General features: G+C 37.8%; 1 protein-coding gene across 2 annotated transcripts; it reads left to right on the forward strand.

The window, feature by feature from the left end:
- The first annotated feature begins 2,658 nt into the window (after window positions 1-2,658).
- LOC119261535 (adhesion G-protein coupled receptor G5-like) lies at window positions 2,659-20,645 on the forward strand. 2 transcript variants are annotated; one of them, XM_037545203.1, is made up of 12 exons: window positions 2,659-2,763; window positions 3,153-3,231; window positions 6,584-6,677; window positions 8,826-8,963; window positions 11,094-11,207; window positions 11,401-11,452; window positions 11,609-11,700; window positions 14,190-14,305; window positions 15,074-15,339; window positions 16,534-16,633; window positions 16,732-17,039; window positions 19,478-20,645. In XM_037545203.1, the coding sequence occupies exons 1-12, from the start codon at window positions 2,706-2,708 to the stop codon at window positions 19,576-19,578; spliced, it is 1,518 nt and encodes a 505-aa protein (XP_037401100.1). In that variant the 5' UTR covers window positions 2,659-2,705; the 3' UTR covers window positions 19,579-20,645. The 2 variants fall into 2 exon arrangements, with proteins under 2 accessions (XP_037401100.1, XP_037401101.1); XM_037545204.1 differs by lacking the exon at window positions 3,153-3,231 and having other exon boundaries at window positions 2,685-2,763.
- The last annotated feature ends 460 nt before the right edge of the window (window positions 20,646-21,105 follow it).

Here is a 21,105-nt window from a genome sequence, read left to right on the forward strand (position 1 = left end):
AATTTTGGGCCACTTCTTCTGGTTCATTTGTCATGAAATTTCCGTAAAATGTAAAGGACAACAGGTATTTTCAAATTATGTCGTATACTGAAAAAACAGCAAAAATTTTGTTTCTTCTGACAACACATACACAAACCTTCTAAGCTGCTTCTCACTCAGGGTCGTAGGGGGTGCTGGAGCCTATCCCAGCTGTCATCGGACAGAAGGCAGGATACACCCTGGACAGGTCGCCAGTCCATCGCAGGGCAGACAGACATACATGCACATGCACTCACACCTAAGGGCAATTTGCCATGTCTAACTGGCCTGACTGCATGCCTTTGGACTGTGGGAAGAAACCCATGCAGACACGGGGAGAACATGCAAACTCCACACAGAAAGGACACTGGTTGCCCGGCCGGGGACTCGAACCCAGACTCTTCTTGCCTCCATGCTGCCTGATCTGACAACAGTGATATAGATATATATGTGTGTATGTGTAGAAATACATTTGTGTGTCAAATAAAAAAATGAGCAAAAACAACTTTAATGTAGTTGCATGTGTTGATAGCTGTTCGTCCACACTATTAGTGCTAAGCAGCTTAATAATAAACCCTCAGCTGATTTAATGCATACACATACCTGTAACTGTTTCTGCCATGAAAAAGCTCCACTCTCCACTCATTATAGAGGCTGCAATCCAATGCCAGGTACTGCTACACACTGTAACCCATAAGTGCATGCTTTAAAACCAGCCAAGTAGCAGGCATACTCTGCAACTCTATGTTTTAACAGTAACTCAAAAGCAAATACCTGTATCTGGACTTCAACAGTGCATACTGGGTTCAATGGCATATACAGCAGTTCACTTCTCAGCTCAGTTCACTATAAAGCCTTTACTCCAAACCATTTCTAAACTTTAAGAAAGCTCCGAGCGGCGCAACCGTCTAAGCTTTGACCCTATCATCATGAGATCATGAGTTCGATCCCTGGTGATGCTACAGCCATCCATAGCCGGGAGTCCAAGAGAGCACAATTGGCCTCGCTCTCTCTGGGTGGGTAGAATGGGACATCATGTGAGGTCCAGTCGGCATGAGATAAGTTTCCAGTTGGCGCGCTTGTGTTTCTAATTGCTTTAAACCAGGTGTGTCAAACTGCACAGGGGCCAAAATTCAAAACACACTTTAGTTTGTGGGCCGAACAGAATAAACATTTATTGAACACACTAAAACTAAATGTTTTTTAAACATAAATATGAATAAAAATAGACAGGAATGTTATTCTGGAATAAAAAAATTCCACTCCAACTGCACACCTCACCACTGTCTCACTATCCTCACACATGTCCTTAAGTCTAATACACACATGTACCAGAAATAATACGTATGTGGGGCAGTCAAACACGCTAGAAATTTACACAATTATCTGTTATTAAACAGTCTGTACATTGTATATTCGGTTCTATACAGACCACAATTTGAACTCCTATAAAACAGGCAAATCAGAGTGTTATCATATCAGAACACCATATTCCTGAAGAACACCGTCTCAAGTGTTCATTGTATAAGGATGAAGTGATATTACAGGAATTTGGAGTAATGGGATGGCAAACTTGTGAAAAGTGTCTGGGTAATTCTGTATATACCACAATTTGAAGTACCATAAAATAGGCAAATCAAATTGCTATCAACTTAGACCACCATATTCCTGAAGAACACTCTCTCATGTACTCAAGGCATGAGGATGGAGTGATAAACACCAATAAGTTATTTCACAAACTTGTGAAAAGTGTCTGTTTAGTTGTGAATTTATCACAATTTGAGGTACCATGAAACAGGCAAATCAGAGTGTTTTGTGGTCTGTATACAACTGAATATACAATGTACAGACTGTTTAATAACAGATAAGTGTATAAATTTCTAGTGTGTTTGTTTCTTGTTTAGCCAGCTCACTTTAAACTTAGGTTGATCTAACCTTGAATTTTTCTGTCTTGTGATAGTGATTCATTTTTTATCAGACTACATCGCCATGGCAACTTCTGCTGCATGCCCGACATCCTCCACCTGAATTCAGGATTTGGACCCATCAGGGCTGAGCTTTATTATGTTTTTAAAAAATAAATTTTAGACCAAAGTCTTTTCAAAACTACTGCAAACAATGGCTTTGCATGGTTGTTAGGAGATTCATTTTCTTTGTATCATTTAATGAATCGTTTTTGAACATATCATTTGGTGAATCATTTTGAAATAACCTAAATGACTTTTGCCACTACTGTAGGCTTATATGATGTGTGCTCAAAGCCACAGATCCCTATGACTGACAGTTTTTGGCCTTAAACAGCATGAAGCAGTCAACTGTGCAATGATGCTTAATGATTATGATTAAAAAACGCTGTATTCAATTGAGTATTGTTTGTTTCCTAAAGCGGCCAGTCACAAAAACAGCTTTCGTTCCCTTCACTGTTTCTTCCTGTCTGACACCTTATGTATTTATAGCTTTATATCCACCCTATGACATGGTACATACCGCCGCTGATGTGCGCAAGATAGTAATATATTTTTTTCAGACAACGTAAATGCAGATAGTTCAAAGTGATGATATCGTGTGGTGACAGCTGACTTCCAGTTTAGTAGAAAACCACAAAGGCAAAACGAGCCAGTTCACACTGAGGAAGCAAGAAATAACGGTAGCAGCAGAAAAGCAGGGGGAGATTATATGCTGATGAAATGAGACCTTCTTTACTTCCCTTTTTCATATTCTTCTCTGTAATACCGGTTGAAGAAGGTAAGATAAGGAATATCTTATAATCTATGATTTCAGCTTCATTTAAAGTACCATCTTAAAGCTATCATGAGAAAGGAGTCCTCACACTAATTCCTGAGCTAAAAGTTTGTATCCCATAACCTGAAGCTTTTTTTCGGGCAGTGAAGTGTTTTGTGTGGGCTTCACTGTTCATTATATGTTAAACACACGATTGATTAGGCTCAGTTAATTAAGGACATGATTGTTCACGATTTTATACATTTTTATACAGTATTAGGCCAGTTCTACATTTGTATATGGCAAAGAAGTCAGCACTAAAAAGGGTGTTCATCCCTACTAGTCTGCATTCCTCTACTAAGAACACATCTGGAGAATTTGAGGAAAACACAGTAAGTCTTTTTCATCTGCAGGTTCATTTGAAAATGTTTCCAGTCAATGTCATAAAGTTCTCAACGACTGTATGGAAATGCATTCCAGCACCATCCCTCAGTGAGTTACAGTATTTAAAAACTACACCTTTAAAAAGAGTAGATATCAAACCTACATGTCAATTAATGGGCATTAACCTCTTATCCTCCAAGATATATTTTGGTGTGTCCATCTGAATCTACATGACCAAATCGTAAGGCAAATTATTAAGTAACTGCATGAAATAAATGCAAGTTAACAGAAAATGAAATGTGTTTTATGATCTACACATATGGCTATATGTTTACAACTTACTGATAAAAGCCAAAAATCTTTAGACGCTCTTTGTATTGTTTTATGAAAATCATTTCTACAGAGCAGATCACTGAAGAGATGGCATCTGCTTATAGTTTATAGTCCAGATTTGTGGAAAAAATGGGTTAACTTTTAGTAGAAAAAAGAAACTGTGAGTTCAAGCGTCTTTTATTTTTAGGGTTTAAAATGACACCACCATCTATTTGACTGGAAAGAAGAGTTACAGCCTCATACGACACTCACCTTCTGAATGTAGCTCATGAAATATGAAAGTTATGAAGAATATGAGGTGCGTTTTGGAACCACCAGTGGTGCCAGTGGCTAAACCTATATGTGTACAGTGGTGCTTGAAAGTTTGTGAACCCTTTAGAATTTTCTATATTTCTGCATAAATGTGACCTAAAACATCATCAGATTTTCACACAAGTCCTAAAAGTAGATAAAGAGAACCCAGTTAAACAAATGGCACAAAAATATTATACAACCCCAATTCCAATGAAGTTGGGAACTTGTGTAAAACATAAATAAAAACAGAATACGATGATTTGCAAATCCTTTTCAACCTATATTCAATTGAATACACTACAAAGACAAGATATTTAATGTTCAAATGGATAAACTTTATTGTTTTTTGCAAATACTCACTCATTTTGAATTTGATGCCTGCAACATGTTCAAAAGAAGTTGGTACAGGGGCAACAAAAGACTGGGAATGTTGAGGAATGCTCAAAAAACACCTGTTTGGAACATTTCACAGGTGAACAGGATAATTGGAAACAAGTGAGTTTCATGATTGGGTATAAAGGGAGCATCCCTGAAAGGCTCAGTTGTTCACAAGCAAGGATGGGGGAGGTTCACCACTTTGTGAACAAATGTGTGAGAAAAGAGGCCAACAGTTTAAGAACAACCTTTCTCAATTCAAGGAATTTAGGGATTTCATCATCTGCAGTCCACAATATGATCAAAAGATTCAGAGAATCTGCAGAAATTTCTGCAAGTAAGTGGCAAGGCAGAAAACCTGTGACCTTTGATCCCTCAGGCGGCACGGCATTAAAAACCGATATTACCGGATATTACCGGATATTACCACATAGGCTCAGGAACACTTCAGAAATCCATTGTCACAGTTTGTCTCTCCTTCTACAAGTGCAAGTTAAAACTCTGCCATGCAAAGCGAAAGCCATATATCAACAACACCCAGAAATGCCGCCGGCTTCTCTGGGCCCGAGCTCATCTGAGATGGACTGACGTAAAGTGGAAAAGTGTCCTGTGGTCTGACGCGTCCACATTTCAAATTGTTTTTGGAAATCATGGACGTCGTGTCCTCCGGGCCAAAGAGGAAAAGGACTGTCCGGATTGTTATCAGCACAAAGTTCAAAAGCCAGCATCTCTTTGGTGTGGGGGTGTGTTAGTGCCCATGGCATGGGTAACTTGCACATCTGTGAAGGAACCATTAATGCTGAAAGGTACATACAGATTTTGGAGCAACATCTGCTGCCATCCAAGCAACATCCTTCTCAGGGACGTCCCTGCTTATTTCAGCAAGACAATGCCAAGCCACATTCTGCATGTTACAAAAGCATGGCTTCGTAGTAAAAGAGTGCGTGTACTAGACTGGCCTGCCTGCAGTCCAGACCTGTCCTCCCATTGAAAATGTGTGGCACGTTATGAAGTGCAAAATACGACAACAGAGACCCTGGACTGTTGTGCAACTGCAATTGTACATCAAGCAAGAACGGGAAAGAATTCCACCTATAAAGCTTCAACAATTAGTGTCCTCAGTTCCCAAACGCTTATTGAATGTTGTTAAAAGGAAAGGTGATGTAACACAGTGTAACGCGGAGCAAGGTAGCGGACACATGTGCGGAGGTAAGCGACTTTTATTGAGGGCAAATCCAAAATCAGGGTCATCACTGTCAACGTCATTGAGCCAACATGAACAGAGCCGGGTGCAGACATGGCAAACAGTTCAAACAAAGACCAACACATCAGACAAATACCGATACATGAAACAAAGACCGGCAAACACTAAGGGCAAACACAGGGCTTAAATAACAAAGGGTAACGAGGGACAGGTGAAAACAATGATGGGTGGAGACTTGAAACAAGGGGGCCAGACTAGAGAAACCAAAACAACAACAGACATGGGCTAAACCAAAACACTAACACATGGACAGGACTGGGAGGGGCCAATCGTGACACACAGGGTAAACATGCCCCTGTCCCAACTTCTTTGGAAGTGTTGCAGGCATCAAATTCAAAATGAGTGAATATTTGCAAAAAACAATAAAGTTTATCCATTTGAACATTAAATATCTTGTCTTTGTAGTTGTATTCAATTGAATATAGATTGAAAAGGATTTGTAAATCATCATATTGTGTTTTTATTTATGTTTCACACAACATCCCAACTTCACTGGAATTGGGGTTGTACTTGGTCATTTGTTTATTGAGGAAAATGATCAATATATCATATTGTGAGTGGCAAAAGTATGTGAAGTCTACTTTTAGGCTTGTGTGAAAGTCTGATGATGCTGTTGGTCACACACACATTTTCTAAGCCTATCCCAGCTGACATTGGGCGGAAGGCAGGATTGTTTCAGGTCATATTTATGTGGAAATATAGAAAATTCTAAAGGGTTCACAAACTTTCAAGCACCACTGTACATGAACTTTAAATCTTCTTTGTATTCCAAAATAATAATAATAATAATAATAATAATACCAGTATTCATAGACAAATCATCAATTATTTAAATCATGACGTTCCTAAGGATGTATCGTAAATGCATCCTATTTTCTTTTTTCTTTTTTTTCAGTTCCTCTGGGTGGCATACTTTTTTTTAAATGTAAAATTAGCTACAGTACTACAGGCAGCTGGTACTACAGGCACAGAGAAATGTGGCTAAACAATTAGTTTATTTGTAACTGCTTTCCAACATATTTTCCAACAAAGTGATCATAACCAATATTTTAAATGTACTGCAATAGAACTGTTTACACGCTGCTGTGTTCATTGTAATGCTGACCAAATGAGTAGAGTTTAGTTTGTAGTGTAGATGTTATGGCTCTGGGAAAACGCTATGCACATTTTACAGTCAATGGTTGTGTTGATCAGGTGTCTTGAAACAAAGATGAGAAACTGCAGAAGACGTCGCACCAGAATAAACACCCCAGGCTTGTACATGAAAACTGTGTCTCCCTCCAGTGAGGTAAGACCATACTAATGTAGTATATTCACAAGATAAATGGCATTTACAGTGTCCACCCTAACATTTGCTATAAACCGCAAAGCTGTAATTTGCAGTAACATGTCTAGGTGTATATCACTGCTCTTGGAAGATAACTTCCTATCGTTTTTCAGTCTTTGACATAATTTGAAAATACCTGTTACCCTTTACACTGTTTGTAAATTTCATGATGAATGGACAAAAAGAAACCAGTGTTGTCCTCAACATTTAGGCAAGAAGTACCATGTATGCTTCCTAGAACTGTTAAAATGGGCCAACACTGTTCCACCTGAAACATACCGTTTGCAGCACTATTTCCAAATGTCACTGCTGAGGAAACAATGCCGTGTATTATGACACCACTAAGTGTGCTCCACACATTTTTCAAGAACATTGTTTTCATTTGGTTTGGTTGTCAGGCTTGTTGTGAGGCTCGTGCTGCTCACACATAATATATTCATCTTACTTCTTAAGGGTTTTTTAAGTATTTCAAAAGACCCCTTTCCCTGTTATGACATTCTTCCTTTGAGTTTCTTCTCCAATGAGACTTTACTTTGTTACTCAATTGACGTTACGAAAAGGGAACTCAAAGACAAGGCATTGACCCATTTCTTCTTTTTTCTTCTCTGCTTCCAACTTCTGTGTCTTCTAATGTAGATTTATGTAACAGAAATTTCATGGTACTTAACATTTTGGAGTGATCAGTGCTGGGCCTTTGCAATGTGTTTCGAGCACATGGCAGTAATTCTGTTATCCACCAAAGCATGTCTAACCTATGCTTTCACAGTGCTGTCAGCTGGAAATTAAATGTGAATTTTCCTCTTTTTTTGTCAAATAAATTAATATATTTATTTTTTAAAACATGTTTATTGTGTATTATAAGCCTTAAGTAGGAAAATTGACCTCGGTCAAGCTGTCCTCCATGTGGTCAGAAATGGAATAAAAATACTACTATTTGTTTGTGCTGGTTTGTGCCATAGGAATCATTGTTTGTGCAGGCAGCTTTTTCAAGAAATTAAGCATTATATTTTATTACCCGTGATGTCACACAACCCCCCTGCCCTCCACAACATATAAATCGAACCAAAATGGTCTTATTTGTTTGTGCTGTTAAAGAAACATTTGAGCGACTTTAATTCTCAAATTATACAGCCATAAAGTTTCGATGAGTGACATCACACAGCCCCCCACCAACGTCCAAATCGCATCAAAATGGTCCCATTCATTTGTGCTGTGTTTGTGCCATGAAAAGAAATGTTTGTGTGTGTGTTGTAAATCTTAAGTTACTGGATAAACAGGTTTTGTCACAAGCCATGACCAGTATTTACTACAGGGCTGACACTGGTTGATGATGAAGATCTGAGAAAGGCCTATTTACAACAGCATAAAACTTCACTTAACTACACAAACCAGCACAAATGTATAAGACCATTTCTATGTGATTTGGAGATTGAGGGGGGGGGGGGGGTTTGAGTGACTTTACTTATTAAAAAAATATTTTTAGCCTATAACTTGATAATTAAAAGAGCACAAACATTTCTATTAACAGCACAAACCAGCACAAATGATTGAGACCGTTTTGCTGCAATTTGAAACGTTTGATGGGGGCTGAGTGACGTCACTCATCAAAACTTTGTCTTTATAACTCGAATTAAATAACAGAAATGGCTATTTTTACAGTACAAACCAGCACAAGCGCAGCACAAACAAATGAAACCATTTTTGTGCTATTTGGACGTTGATAGCGAGGCTGAGTGACATCACAGGTAATAAAATATAATGTTTAATTTCTCAAAAACACTGCCTGCACAAACAATGACTCCTATGGCACAAACCAGTACAAACGCATCACAAACAAATCGTAGTGTTTTTATTCCATTTCTGACCACATGGGATTCCAGCTTCATGGAGGACGCTAGAGTTGCTAAAGAGCTGTCAGATGTAAACAGAGCTATAAAATATTGTCAGCAGAAGTCCCAGCCCCGAAACTTTTCCCAAAGGTTTCCCATGATGAAGATACTCTTTCACCTGTGAGATTTAGCAGCTGAGCTGTCTTAGAACACTGCCTGTTAGCATTGCAAAATGTGCATGAATATATAATGAATTGTGTGTAACTTATTGCTTTTACAGGCCAGAGTGGACACAGAGTATGGACATGTAATTTATATTCCATCAGAAGCTGTCCAGAAAAGCAGTGATGAGCAGCTGAAAACTAGTGGCCGTCAAGTGGACTTGACTGTATCCATACTCAACCCAAGCCTTTTTGAGGTTAGTGTCAGATTCTAGCTTTTTTATTTATTTATTTATAATCAAAGGTGTTCATCTTCAGTTCTGGTGGGCTGCAAAAGTGTACAGTTGATCATTTTAACTCCAACTTCAATTTCAACAATGAGTTTGTTCCACCCTCTTTGAGCTGGATTAGTAATCTGGAACGTACTGTGATTTAAGTAATTGCTGATGAGATTTGTGATCCAGTGTTACATTCCCCTCAGATGTAGCTGGGGGAGAGGGGAAATGTCATGGCATGTAATGGGAGATGGGAGGGAAGGACACACGTACACAGTAGTGACGTTTGCATTCAAGACTTTTACTTCACTTCCCACTTGCAGTAGTGTATGATACAAGATTATTACTTATATGGACAGAGAGGTGGTGCAATACGCTGAGCGAAAACTAAATATAAATCAAAAGAAAAGAAAAAGAATGACTAACTGTTCAGTATACAAAACATTAACTAATGAATCCCAACCAACCACAAGGGTGGACGATGGATGGTGTCAAAGAAATAAACCAAGGAAACGAATCTAACCTACCTAGCCATAAGTCTAATCCTCTCCAAAATACAGGGTGTGGAGAGAGAAAGCTAAAAAGAGACAGAGACCACAAGTGACTCATGTTACTGGCTACATCTTCACCACTAAAGTAGGACAGTTTTCCACTACAAGTCTCAAATACGCTAAATACTTTCTTCTTCATAACTGGCCACATGTCAGTCCTTTTATCTGCCAAGGCCCATCCCTCAGCAGAAATCAGCCATTCGAATTGGTGGAGAGAGCACAGCCAAGCATTCAAGATCCACATTAGTCCATTATGCACACAGCTGCACCTGATCTTGTTGGGGATAAAAAGGAGAGAGAAAAAAAAAACAAACAACATACGTGCAACGCTAGCATGTAACATCCAATATTAATCTGCAATGTCTGTAGTAATCAATAAGTCTGACAGTAATCATTCAGAAGTGAGCTCCTTCAGTGATACTAGCCCAATTCAAATCGACCTCACTGTAACAGAATAAAAAACCCACTACGAGTACCTCCACTTAAGTAAAAGTACAAAAGCATTTGCTTTCAAATGTACTTAAGTTTCAAAAGTAAAAGTACTAAAAGATTAATTATGGCTTTATGTCCTGTTATCATTTTTATAACAAGACTGGCTTCATGAACTCATTGTAGGTGAAAATCCTCCAGTGTCTCTGTTGGTAAACCAGGCTTTTAATAGAATGTCATTAATTAGTGACACTGATGTTTATTAAAATGATCATAAGCACAAAACACTGAAGGTAAACAGTTTCTATCAGGTAGAACCGAGTGGCTCTGAAATCACTTTTACACACAAGCAAAGTTTCAGTTTAAGATTTATTTACAACTTAGTTACAAGTTTAAGTTTCATAAAAACTGGCTTTAAACTCAGGTTCACAAATTAGTTTTCCTTTACTGTATTGATCTGTAGCTCTATGTTCATAAACATAAACCAGTCCAAACTAATTTACTATAAAATTAAATAGTGTTTGTATAAATGCAGAAAAAAGAAACAGGCCAGTCACTGCTGCACTTTGAATCGTTGAACCGTGTGCTTGCACTGAGTCGGTGTGTCCAACAGGTCAAAACAAGCTCAAGTGCCGCTGTGCCCTGATTGGTGTTCTTGCTTTGCGCTTCTTTCATTTTGACATGCTACATTTTTATACACACAAACCAGACGTAACCACAAATTTCGCAAAATGTAGTGGAGCAAAAAGTAAGATATTTGACTTTGAAATGTAGTGGAATGAAAGTAAAAAGTCACCCATAATGGAAAAACATCAGTTTTTTCAAGTACAGATACACAAAAAAGTACTTAAGTACAGAAACAAATTACATTTACAAATTACATTACATTTCGATCCATGTGGATTCGGGTCTAATCCATCCTTAGGGCCTACCATTCTCTGGTACCAGGGCCTCTGTGCTGAAAAAAACACTGATCTACATGCTACATGTTCTCAGATAATGTTCAACTTTCAGTGATTACCATGAGTACATTCATAATGCTCTGAACTCATGACTGCAAAAAGCAATTCTCAGTGAATAGAACATGACCTCTACATAGCTTTAATGAGTAATACTGGTGTTCTCTGCACAGGCACATTCAAATGAAGGATCTCCTCACGAGCAGATCTTAGGAGTGTGGCTTGGCAAACAAGATGTTCACAACCTTTCTGATCCTATTAGGATTGTTTTTGTAAATGCCAATCAGGTAAGCATTTTCCTACCATAAAATACAAGCAAATTAATCATCCAGGCAGAGGTGAACTAGATCTCTGGAAGTGTATGTTTAAACGGTAGTTGACACTGTGATAGCAGCTTTAATGAAATGTACAATTTTGTGCAGAATTGAAATGATTTGTTCTCCACTTATGTTCTGCCCAAAATGTATGCCTATGTTTCAGAATGGGACTGGAAAATGTGTCTTCTGGAAGCTGTCGAACAATAGTGAGCAAGGTCCTGAGCCAAACATTCAGCTTTTTAAAACTAAATTCCAAATGAATCTTCATTATTTTATCTGGCAAGACTGTAAAAACTGAAGAAAGGCCATAGGCGAAGTGCTTTGCGTCCTGTTTCATGGGGGTGTGTGTATGTGTGTGTGTGTGTGTGTAGGAAACTGGAGCACAGATGGCTGTAAAACCACCCAGAACAACACAGACTTTATCTGCGAATGCAATCACCTCAGTTTCTTTGCGATGCTTATTGTAAGTGTTTACCACACACACACACTGTATGACCTGATTTTCTGATTATCCATTTCGAAAGCAAGGTTTAAAGGGTCCATGACCTACATTTTGATAAGACTATAAAATGATGTATATATTCACTGATGTCTGTTCAGAACATTTCTACCTTTTAAATCAGCAGCAACAACAGCAATTTACCCAGCTTTGGTCTTTTTACTGTGATAAGTTTAACTGATCATTATTTCATACAGAATCAGACATTTATTACTACTTTATTTGATAGTTAAACAGCTAAACAGCCTCTCACAGTTAAAGATAAACACCAAGGCAAAGAGATACAGGGGAAATATGTGGGGAAGAGCATGAGAGTGGGGGTGGGGAGGGGGGAGTTCTTTGATGAACTGACTGAACAAAGTCTCTGATAATTCGGTATGATAAACGTTTTCCAGTTTTTCCAGTCAAACCAAACGATAATCTGAATATTATGGCTCAACACTGTGAGTGAGGATGTTTTATCGGTGTATGCTGAGCTCTCATTAGTCTGTGTACAAAAGAACTTCATATCAGATGTGGTTTATAAAGAGACTGGCCACTTCCTGTTTCCACCATTATATCAAAAATAGGACTGCAAAACAGCAGAGGGCACCTGTACATAAGTTCTTAATGAACTTAATGAAGTAGATGGGGTTAAACGGATAAAAATCACTCACCCAGAACTTTCTATTAGTTTTAGAAAGTAGAGGAACGTATTTCCTTAAAAAAGGCCAAGAAAACTTACCTGTATGTTGATTTTTTCTATAGCAAATGGGTTTTGGGCATCAGAACGCTGGCATTACTGCTACTGCATGCTTATTGGTTGGCCATCAGAGCAGCTCATTGGCTGTTCACACTCATAGACATCATGGACATACATGAGGCACCATTTTAAACTTCTATAACTCGAGTTAAAAAGCTCTTAAAAATATAACAGCGGTGTTAAAATGTTTTATCTTATTCAATATATAATTATTAAAATGTTTAAGCATTTAAAAACTATGATTTTGCTCAAATGCTCCATCTTAATACATTAATTTTAGACTATTTCAGGAGTGCCCTCTAGTATTTGAAAAACCCAGAAGATATCACAGAGATCATTCTCCTGTCTACAAGTTCTCTTTTCATACTCCATCCGCCGTCTGATCAGGTCAGGGGCTGGATTCACGAAAGTGTCTTAAGAAATAAAATCTTCTTTAATGTGTGTTGTTTCTTGACTTAAAAGTTATGAGTAATTGTTATTCTTCAAATAACTTCTTAAGAATGCTCTTGTTCTCTTTTCTTAACTGTTTTCTTAAAAATGCATCTAAGAATAAGTGCTATTCCTGAAAACATGCTTTCTAAACCTTACGATAGCCTCACAATTTGTCTTAGGCAGTAAGAGTTGACAAGGTCACCGTCTAAATTTATCACAGACGTTGTCTCTGCTTGAATTGTCCATCTTCTTCTTAAGAAAATACTTATGATCAACATAAGAGAATACTTGAAAACTTTTTTTTTTTTGCATTTAAGAACATTCTTATGAATGTCAATGTTTGTCTTAAAAGCTTTCACAAGAAAGCTTTCAGGAATCTGGCCCCAGATCAGGCCAGTCTGCTTAAACAACAACAGAGCGACAGAATCCTTGTACAGAGTTTATGAAAAGCCTGTATTACACTAGATTTCTTGTCTTAAAGCCGTTCACGACCATTTATCTCCAAAACCAAAAGAGGTTATATTTTAAACGGGTAAACTGTAGAAACCTGTAGTTGACAGTCGCTTATAAAGATGTACAACAGATTTCAATTTTAATGAAGAGAAACATTATAAAAGAAAGAGGAAAACTATAATTGCAGTACCTGTTTAGCTCGGATTAGCTAGTTCAGCTAATGCTGTCTCAGGCTTGAGTCGAGTTGTGAGAGCAGATCTGAGCAGGTTTCCTGTTTGGCTGCTGATAATAATGGCATTTTCTTTAGTTCATGTGAAAATTAATACAGTTGACCATTTGGACGTGGTCTGTTCCTCCTGTGTGCTGGTTCAGTCCTCCTCCGTCCTTCCCCACTAAACTGGACATCTCTGTAGTGTTTTTCCTCCCAGAGCTGCTGTTTTTTTGGTTGGTGAATCTTTTCAAATTAACTGTGGTTTGTTCTTTTTTTTTTTTTACTGTGTGACATTATTAGAAAATGAAAGTAGTGAAGTAAAAGTATTCCATTGTAAATTAACTAAATTAAAGTAAGAGTGAAAGTACTGATTTAATTCTTCTCCAAAAAGTACCGTTACAGGGAAACCTGTACTCAAGTACAGTAACGAGAATAAAAGTAATTCATTACTTACACCTCTTCGGTTACGCAACTAAGAAAACTCCAATTAAGCATGTGGATGTGGGTCTCGTGTGCAGAGAGCAAAATACATGCACTTAAAAATCACGCTTGTAATGTTTGGGAAAAAGCTCCATAATTCCTGGATCTTTTGTTCTCTGTGTTGTTCTCTGACAGAGCCCTGATGTGCCAGACCCTGCTCACGTTCAGCGTCTTGTGTATATCTCATACATCGGGTCTTCTCTGTCTGTGGTATTCACCATCATCATCATTGTGCTGTTTCTGTGCCACAGGTTAGACAACTCTTAAAATACATCCACACCACGTTCACAGTCTGCTGTGGAACTCACTGTTTATGAGAGGGTAGCAAACCTCCATTTAGCTGAAATAGATAAAAAATACTCTTATTCCTTGTGCTCCTTTGTGCCGTATGAATCGGTTTGTGCTGGCACCGTTTTTGAGAGATGAAACCTTATGTTTTATTAACTGTGACGTCACTCAGCTCCATCGTCAAGGTAAAAATCACACAAATGGGCTTATTTGTTTGTGCTGCATTTGCCTTGCTAAAAGAAACGTTTATATTATTTGAATTCTCATAAAGCAAAATTCTCTTATAAAACTTAAAGCCATACGATTTTGATGAGTGACGTCCCTTAGCCCCACATAAACGGCTATTCATTTAAGCTACATTTGTGCTGCTAAAATAAACATTTTAAAAGGTAATACTATAAGATACCCCTAGAAGAACATAATCTTAACTTTTGAGCTTTGAGTTTGTTAGAATGATCCAAATTGGTGTCATTTAACTTTAAAAGAATAATGTTCTGGTTTTATAGGTCAGTTTAAGCCAGTCTAAAAACTATATCTTGTGCTGTCATCTGTTAATCAGCCAGCATCTACTTGTAGAAACTGGTTTAAAACAGAACACCAGGCCAGAAAAAAGAACCACTTATGAACTGCTTGTGGGTCTAACAGGCAAAGAGGAAAGATGTGAAGTGAAATTTATAGTTGAAAAGCAAAAGTAAAAAGAATAACAAATTATTTTTGACCTCTCTCCATAGGAAGTCGAAGGCAGATCACTCAGTCATCATTCATATGCAGCTGACAGGTTCACTGTTGCTACTGCACCTCTTCTTCCTGGCCAGTTCCATTTGGTCCAAAACAGAGTGGGTATTCTGCCAGTCCCTGGGGCTCATGCTGCACTGGGCCCTGCTGGCCACTTTCACCTGGACAGCTATCGAAGGCTTCCATCTGTACCTGCTGCTGGTGCAGGTCTTCAACATCTACATCAGGAGATACCTGTTGAAACTTAGCCTGGTGGGCTGGGGTGAGTTGAGTTGATGAAGATATTGTCCACCATCATCAAGTCCTTTAAACAGGCCAGGACTGGCAATAGGAAGAACAGAGAACACAGAAAACTCCCAGTGGCCTGTTAGTTTTGGCATGTGCATTGGCCAGTGGTAGTTTGCAACACATATACAGTGATTTATATTAGCACATTATACATCCTTTGGCCTTCAGAGAAGCATGAATTTGCCTAGGCATGGAATGTACACAACACAATATCTGCACTTTAAAGCTGCTACAAATTTTGTTATAAACAGCATCCTATATCTTATCCAAAAGATCCTTGACAGGGTTTAAGGTCACTGCCATTTTTTGGGATAAACTTGATCAGCAACAATGTTCAGATACACCTAATCAGGTGTTATGTAGGTATAAGTAGTATCATGTGTATCAGAATAAAATTCCTGATGCTATTGCACTACCACCAGCCTGTACCACTGATGCAGGATGGCTCAATGGACTCATTGCTTGTACTGAATTCTGTGCAACTTTTTCCACTTCTCAACAGTCTATATTTGATGTTCCTGTGCCCACTGAAGATGCATGCTCTTGTTTTTTGCTGGTAGCCTCAGGTCCCAACACGGTTTGGCTGTCATAGCTCATTGGAGACAAAGAGCAGACTTACTAAAAGCCAATTACCAATAGTCTACTGACACTTTGTGCTGGTGGGGGTGACCAATTTAGCATCTTACCTACTGACAACTTTGGTTTAATGCATCAGAGGCAAACAGGGAAAACTAACTAAGGCTTGATTAAGCATGTGGGTTTTTAGCCTAGACTTAAAGACTGTGTCCCAAACACCGACTGGAAGATTATTCCAAAGTTTCAAAGGCTTTGTATGAGAAGGATTTTCCTCTTGTGTAACTTTATTAATTCTAGCTACTAATAGTGGGCAGCACCTTGTGATCCAAGCAGGCGTGATGGTTCATAGTATGAGAGAAGTTCACTCTCTGAGGGGCGAGTCCGTTTAGAGCTTTATAGGTCAGTAGAATAATTTTGTAATCAATGCGAAAGTTAACTGGCAACCAGTGTAGGGTTGATAAAAGTCTTTTTTTCTGCTTGTCATAGTGAAAACTAGCATGCTTAATATATTATTTTAAAACGCAGTGACCCCTTTGTTTCATTCTTTATGACAAAGAATAACTCCTTAACACTGGCTTCTTTTTTGCTGTAGGACTTCCTACAATTACAGTAATGATCTGCAGAGTGGTTGGTGCATATGGCAAATACACGATCACAAAGAACTCCAGCGATATCATAGTAGCCATGGACCTGTAAGACCTATTCAGCAGTTCAACATATTTCTCAATCTCTAGTCTCTTTACCCCTGTGAGCCTCATCTCCACCATTTGTGTTTCTTCCCAACTTGTAGCTGCTGGTTTAAGACAGAAAATGAAAACAGCATCCATAGAGCAATGAGGTATGTAACAGTGAATGGTTACCTGGGGCTGGCGCTGCTCTTCAATGTCATTATCCTGGCAGTGATGGTGGTGAAGATGAGGCAGCTGAGAGCACGGAGCGTCCAGTCCAGAGGCAGGGTGAGGAGGAAGTGGAAAGACTTGGCCACCATACTGGGACTCAGCTGTGTTTTAGGGCTCCCCTGGGGGCTGGCGTTCACCATTTATGGGCCCCTGAGTCTAGCGGGAACTTACCTCTTCAACATACTCAATGCCTTTCAAGGTAAGGATCATTCCATGAAGTGTATGACACAATCTTGCTCTAAAAGGAATAATAAGTTAAAGAATTACACATTTTTATGATTACCCCAAATGTAGTTGACTTAGCAAGACTTTTACCTATAAAAATGACAAAAGTGCAGACAAAATTCAAGCTTTAAGATGGTTATTGCTGCAGATCTGAGCTATGCTGTATTCATTTTTAATGACAGCATTAACAGAAACCACCTAAGTCTATTTGAGGTTTGCGACAAGTGTGTTATGATCTTGCATGTAATCTGCACAATGTTAAATGGTGGATTATAATCTCATATCCTCAAATGTTCATAAACATATGGCTGTACTAATATGCTAATTTGGCATACCACAATATTTAATATGCTGTGATGATCACAGAGCCTTTAAAATGGTATCCCTGCATTTTAGTGTAGCAAAAGGTCTAAAACCATAGTAAACATACTCTGCATAAGAACCTGGGGTGTCACTTTATTTGGATACTCCACTATAGTTCTCTATAGATTTTCTACAGATCTTCAAATTGTTAACAAACTGTCTGTTGAAGCTCTGCTGATTCTACACAGAGGTGGGGTTAGGGTTAAGATTTGGACCAGGGTTAGGGCTAGGATCAGGGTAAGGGTTGGGATTAGGTATTAGGTTGAGGTTAAGGTTAGGATTAGAACTAGGTTTAGAATTAAAAATAAATATGGTAAATTTTGTAGATATTTAGTTAAACGTAACTTGGAAATAAATTAAGTATCTACAAACCATCTAAAGTGGACTATCCAAATAGCATGTTACCGAACCTGGTTTTAACAACCAGCTCGGCAGAGTGTTAGATTAGATTAGATTAGATTAGATTAGATTAGATTAGATTAGATTAGATTAGATTCAACTTTATTGTCATTGTGCAGAGTACAAGTACAGGGCCAATGAAATGTAGTTAGCATCTAACCAGAAGTGCAATATATAACATTATTTACATAAAGTGCGGTGGTAACAGTGACCAGTGCATAAATATAACTGTTATATACATGTGTGTATAAGTGAAATGTGAAATATGTAATATAAAATATGAGACATACAATATAAAATATACAGTGTTATATATGCAGTGTTATATGTATCTATCTATCTGTGTATTAAGTTTATATACAGGAATGTACATATTGAATATATAGTATATAATATACATATATACATAACACATACATAAAGTGAGATATGCAGTAATATGAATGTAGGTTATTATATACACATGCGTATACAAATATAAACATGTAGATGTAATAGATACTGTACAGATCAGGGAGCAGCAATACAAATGAAAGGCACCGATTTACCCATGGCCATGGTTAAATGGCTAATCGTTAGTTAGACTCTGAAACACCTTGAAATGTTTACCAAAAGACTAGACTGTAAAACTAGAACGAATCTTATATCTGTTACAAGCTTCATGTGTCACTTTTGGCCAATGATTCTAAGAATCAAAACGCTTGTAAATGACTCTTTGATGTGTTTTTTCATCATAATTGGCTTGAGGAACATTTTGATGGAGATGAGTATAATGCAGGAAAGAGTCTGAGTTTAAATAAGGCTGCAATAAACAGTTATTAGAAACAGTGCAAGAAATGAAACCTAAATCCAAAAATAAAGAGCTTTTTCCTTAGAATATTGTGGAAAAGAGAATGAAGCTGAAGTTGGCTTCCTATTTGCCAACGTCTTATTTTCCGTTCCACCTTAAAGGGTGGCTGCATTCTGGCACCTGCACACCATTAAGATATCTGCATCATTTAAGGTGGAGCAGAAACTTCAATTAAGAATCAGGTCGATATGAAACCTACTTCAACCCTGAGAAAAAAGGAACTAGATAACAACAAACTACTCCAGAATAAAAAGCTATTTATTTTCTAAAGAACTGAAAACGAATCTAAAAACAGTTCCTTTTCAAAGAAATCCCCTCATCCCTCGTTGTGTGAAACTGGCTGATAGTAAGATGTGTTGATCATCAATCCATCCATCTACATTTACATTTAGCAGACACTCTTATCCAGAGCGACTTACTCTTATCCATCCATCCATCCATCCATCCATCCATCCATCTTTATTGTTCAATCTGGTGCTATCTTAGTTTAAAGTGGAGTCAAGGAGAAAGCCAAGAGTCATGCATTACTAGTCTATGACAGGGGTTCTGTGCTCCACTCCAAACTGCAGATAGGCCTTCATGATAAATATACAGTTTTGTATTTATTTTATTTTTAAAGATTGCTACATATTGTGCATGTATAACCACCTACGTATTGCTGCTGAAGCGCTTTATAGTCATATATATCGTAAACCTACATAAAAGTCTTTTGGACATAGTCTGTTACTGATACTGTACTTTTACACATTGAAAGAAATAGGTGAAACATGATTTGACTCCCAGTGAAATTCACCTTCCAGGTGTTCTGATGTTCCTGTGGCTCCTATCTATCACTTGTAAATCTATTCAGGAAGAGCAAAAATCAACAAAGGACTTCACACAGAGCCACCTCAGCTCATGATACTGGATCTAAACCACAATGCAAAACCTTCTGTTCTGACATAATGCATAACATTTCATCAACGGTCATCACAGTTCAGACTTCAGTGCATTTTATTATACATTCAGTCTATTTACTTTGTATTTGTTTTAACTATACATAAATATTTTATAATATTTTATTGTAGATTATCACAACAGCCCGATTTTGAGTCACTGTGTTTACACATGAGCAAATATTTTAGGCAGTCATGAAAATTGTTTGGGATTATTTATTTGTTAAACTCAATATTATATGGGAATAAAAACATATCGCTGTTGTCGGAAGATAACCTCGAATCTCCAAATTTACGGGACAAGGAAAACAACATACCTTACTTTTAATGCAAGTCTGTGGAACCAGATGTCTTTCCAAGTAATTGTGGGCCATTCCTTTTGGTCCATTCTTCATGAAATTTACACACAATGTAAATGGTAACAGGCATTTGCAAATACTTTCAAAAAACAACAAAAACTGAGATAAAAGGTTTTCTTCCAACAGCAGCGAAATAAACAGTTCACTAAAGTTTCAGCGAAGTTACTGAACACACCTACTTTAATTTAATAAAGGACTGATTAGCCAAACTAAGCTTTGCATGGTACCTGTAAATACTGGGCTTCTTCAAGGAGAGCTTTGGAAATAGTTTAGCCAACTCACAACCATTAAATCACAAAGTACTATTTGTGTATTTGCATGTATGTTAAAAGCAATAAAGACTTATTGTCATATCTGAAATAATGTTATACAAAACCATTTATCTGGCCAGTGAGCATTAATTTACATAATCTGCACATTTTAATGCACAATTACTGTTACAATATGTTAAACACTGCAAAGTGATAGAAATTGCACATTATATTCACACACAACTAGGGTTGAAGTGTCTTTATCACATCCCCCATTTTGTCTTTTATGCTGTTTTTGTTAGATTTTTTATGTGTGTGTTTTAAAACAGTTTAACAACCATCTTTGGTTTATTTTGGGTATATATAATGAGTAGCCTACTATTTATTCTGGCATAACACAAATAAAACCATGAAAAAAAACAACTGATCATTTATGCAGTGTCTTCTTTGATGTAATCAATATCCCATATGCTGTACTAACATACTAAATAGCATTTTCAAAATAGTAAATGGCACCATTGGTGGTTTACCAATTTGACATGCCATATGTGCAACAGAAACATGCAAAACAGGCAAACATGGGTTGCCATGATCACCATGGCATCACATGCCATGATGTTTAGTGCAATAAATACCAGAACGCCTAAAATGCTGCATGTGTGTGTGTGTGTGTGTGTGTGTGTGTGTGTGTGTGTGTGTGTGTGTGTGTGTGTGTGTGTGAGTGTGTGTGTGTGTGAGTGAGTGAGTGAGTGAGTGAGTGAGTGAGCGAGCGAGCGAGCGAGCGAGCGAGCGAGCGAGTCAGAGAGAGAGAGAGAGAGAGAGAGAGAGAGCAATCATGAAAAGAGAGAGGAAGAAACACAATGACATGGCTAGAAGGGCAATG

The sequence above is a fragment of the Pygocentrus nattereri genome, chromosome 15, assembly GCF_015220715.1.
Source record: "Pygocentrus nattereri isolate fPygNat1 chromosome 15, fPygNat1.pri, whole genome shotgun sequence".
NCBI classification, from domain to species: Eukaryota; Metazoa; Chordata; class Actinopteri; order Characiformes; family Serrasalmidae; genus Pygocentrus; species Pygocentrus nattereri.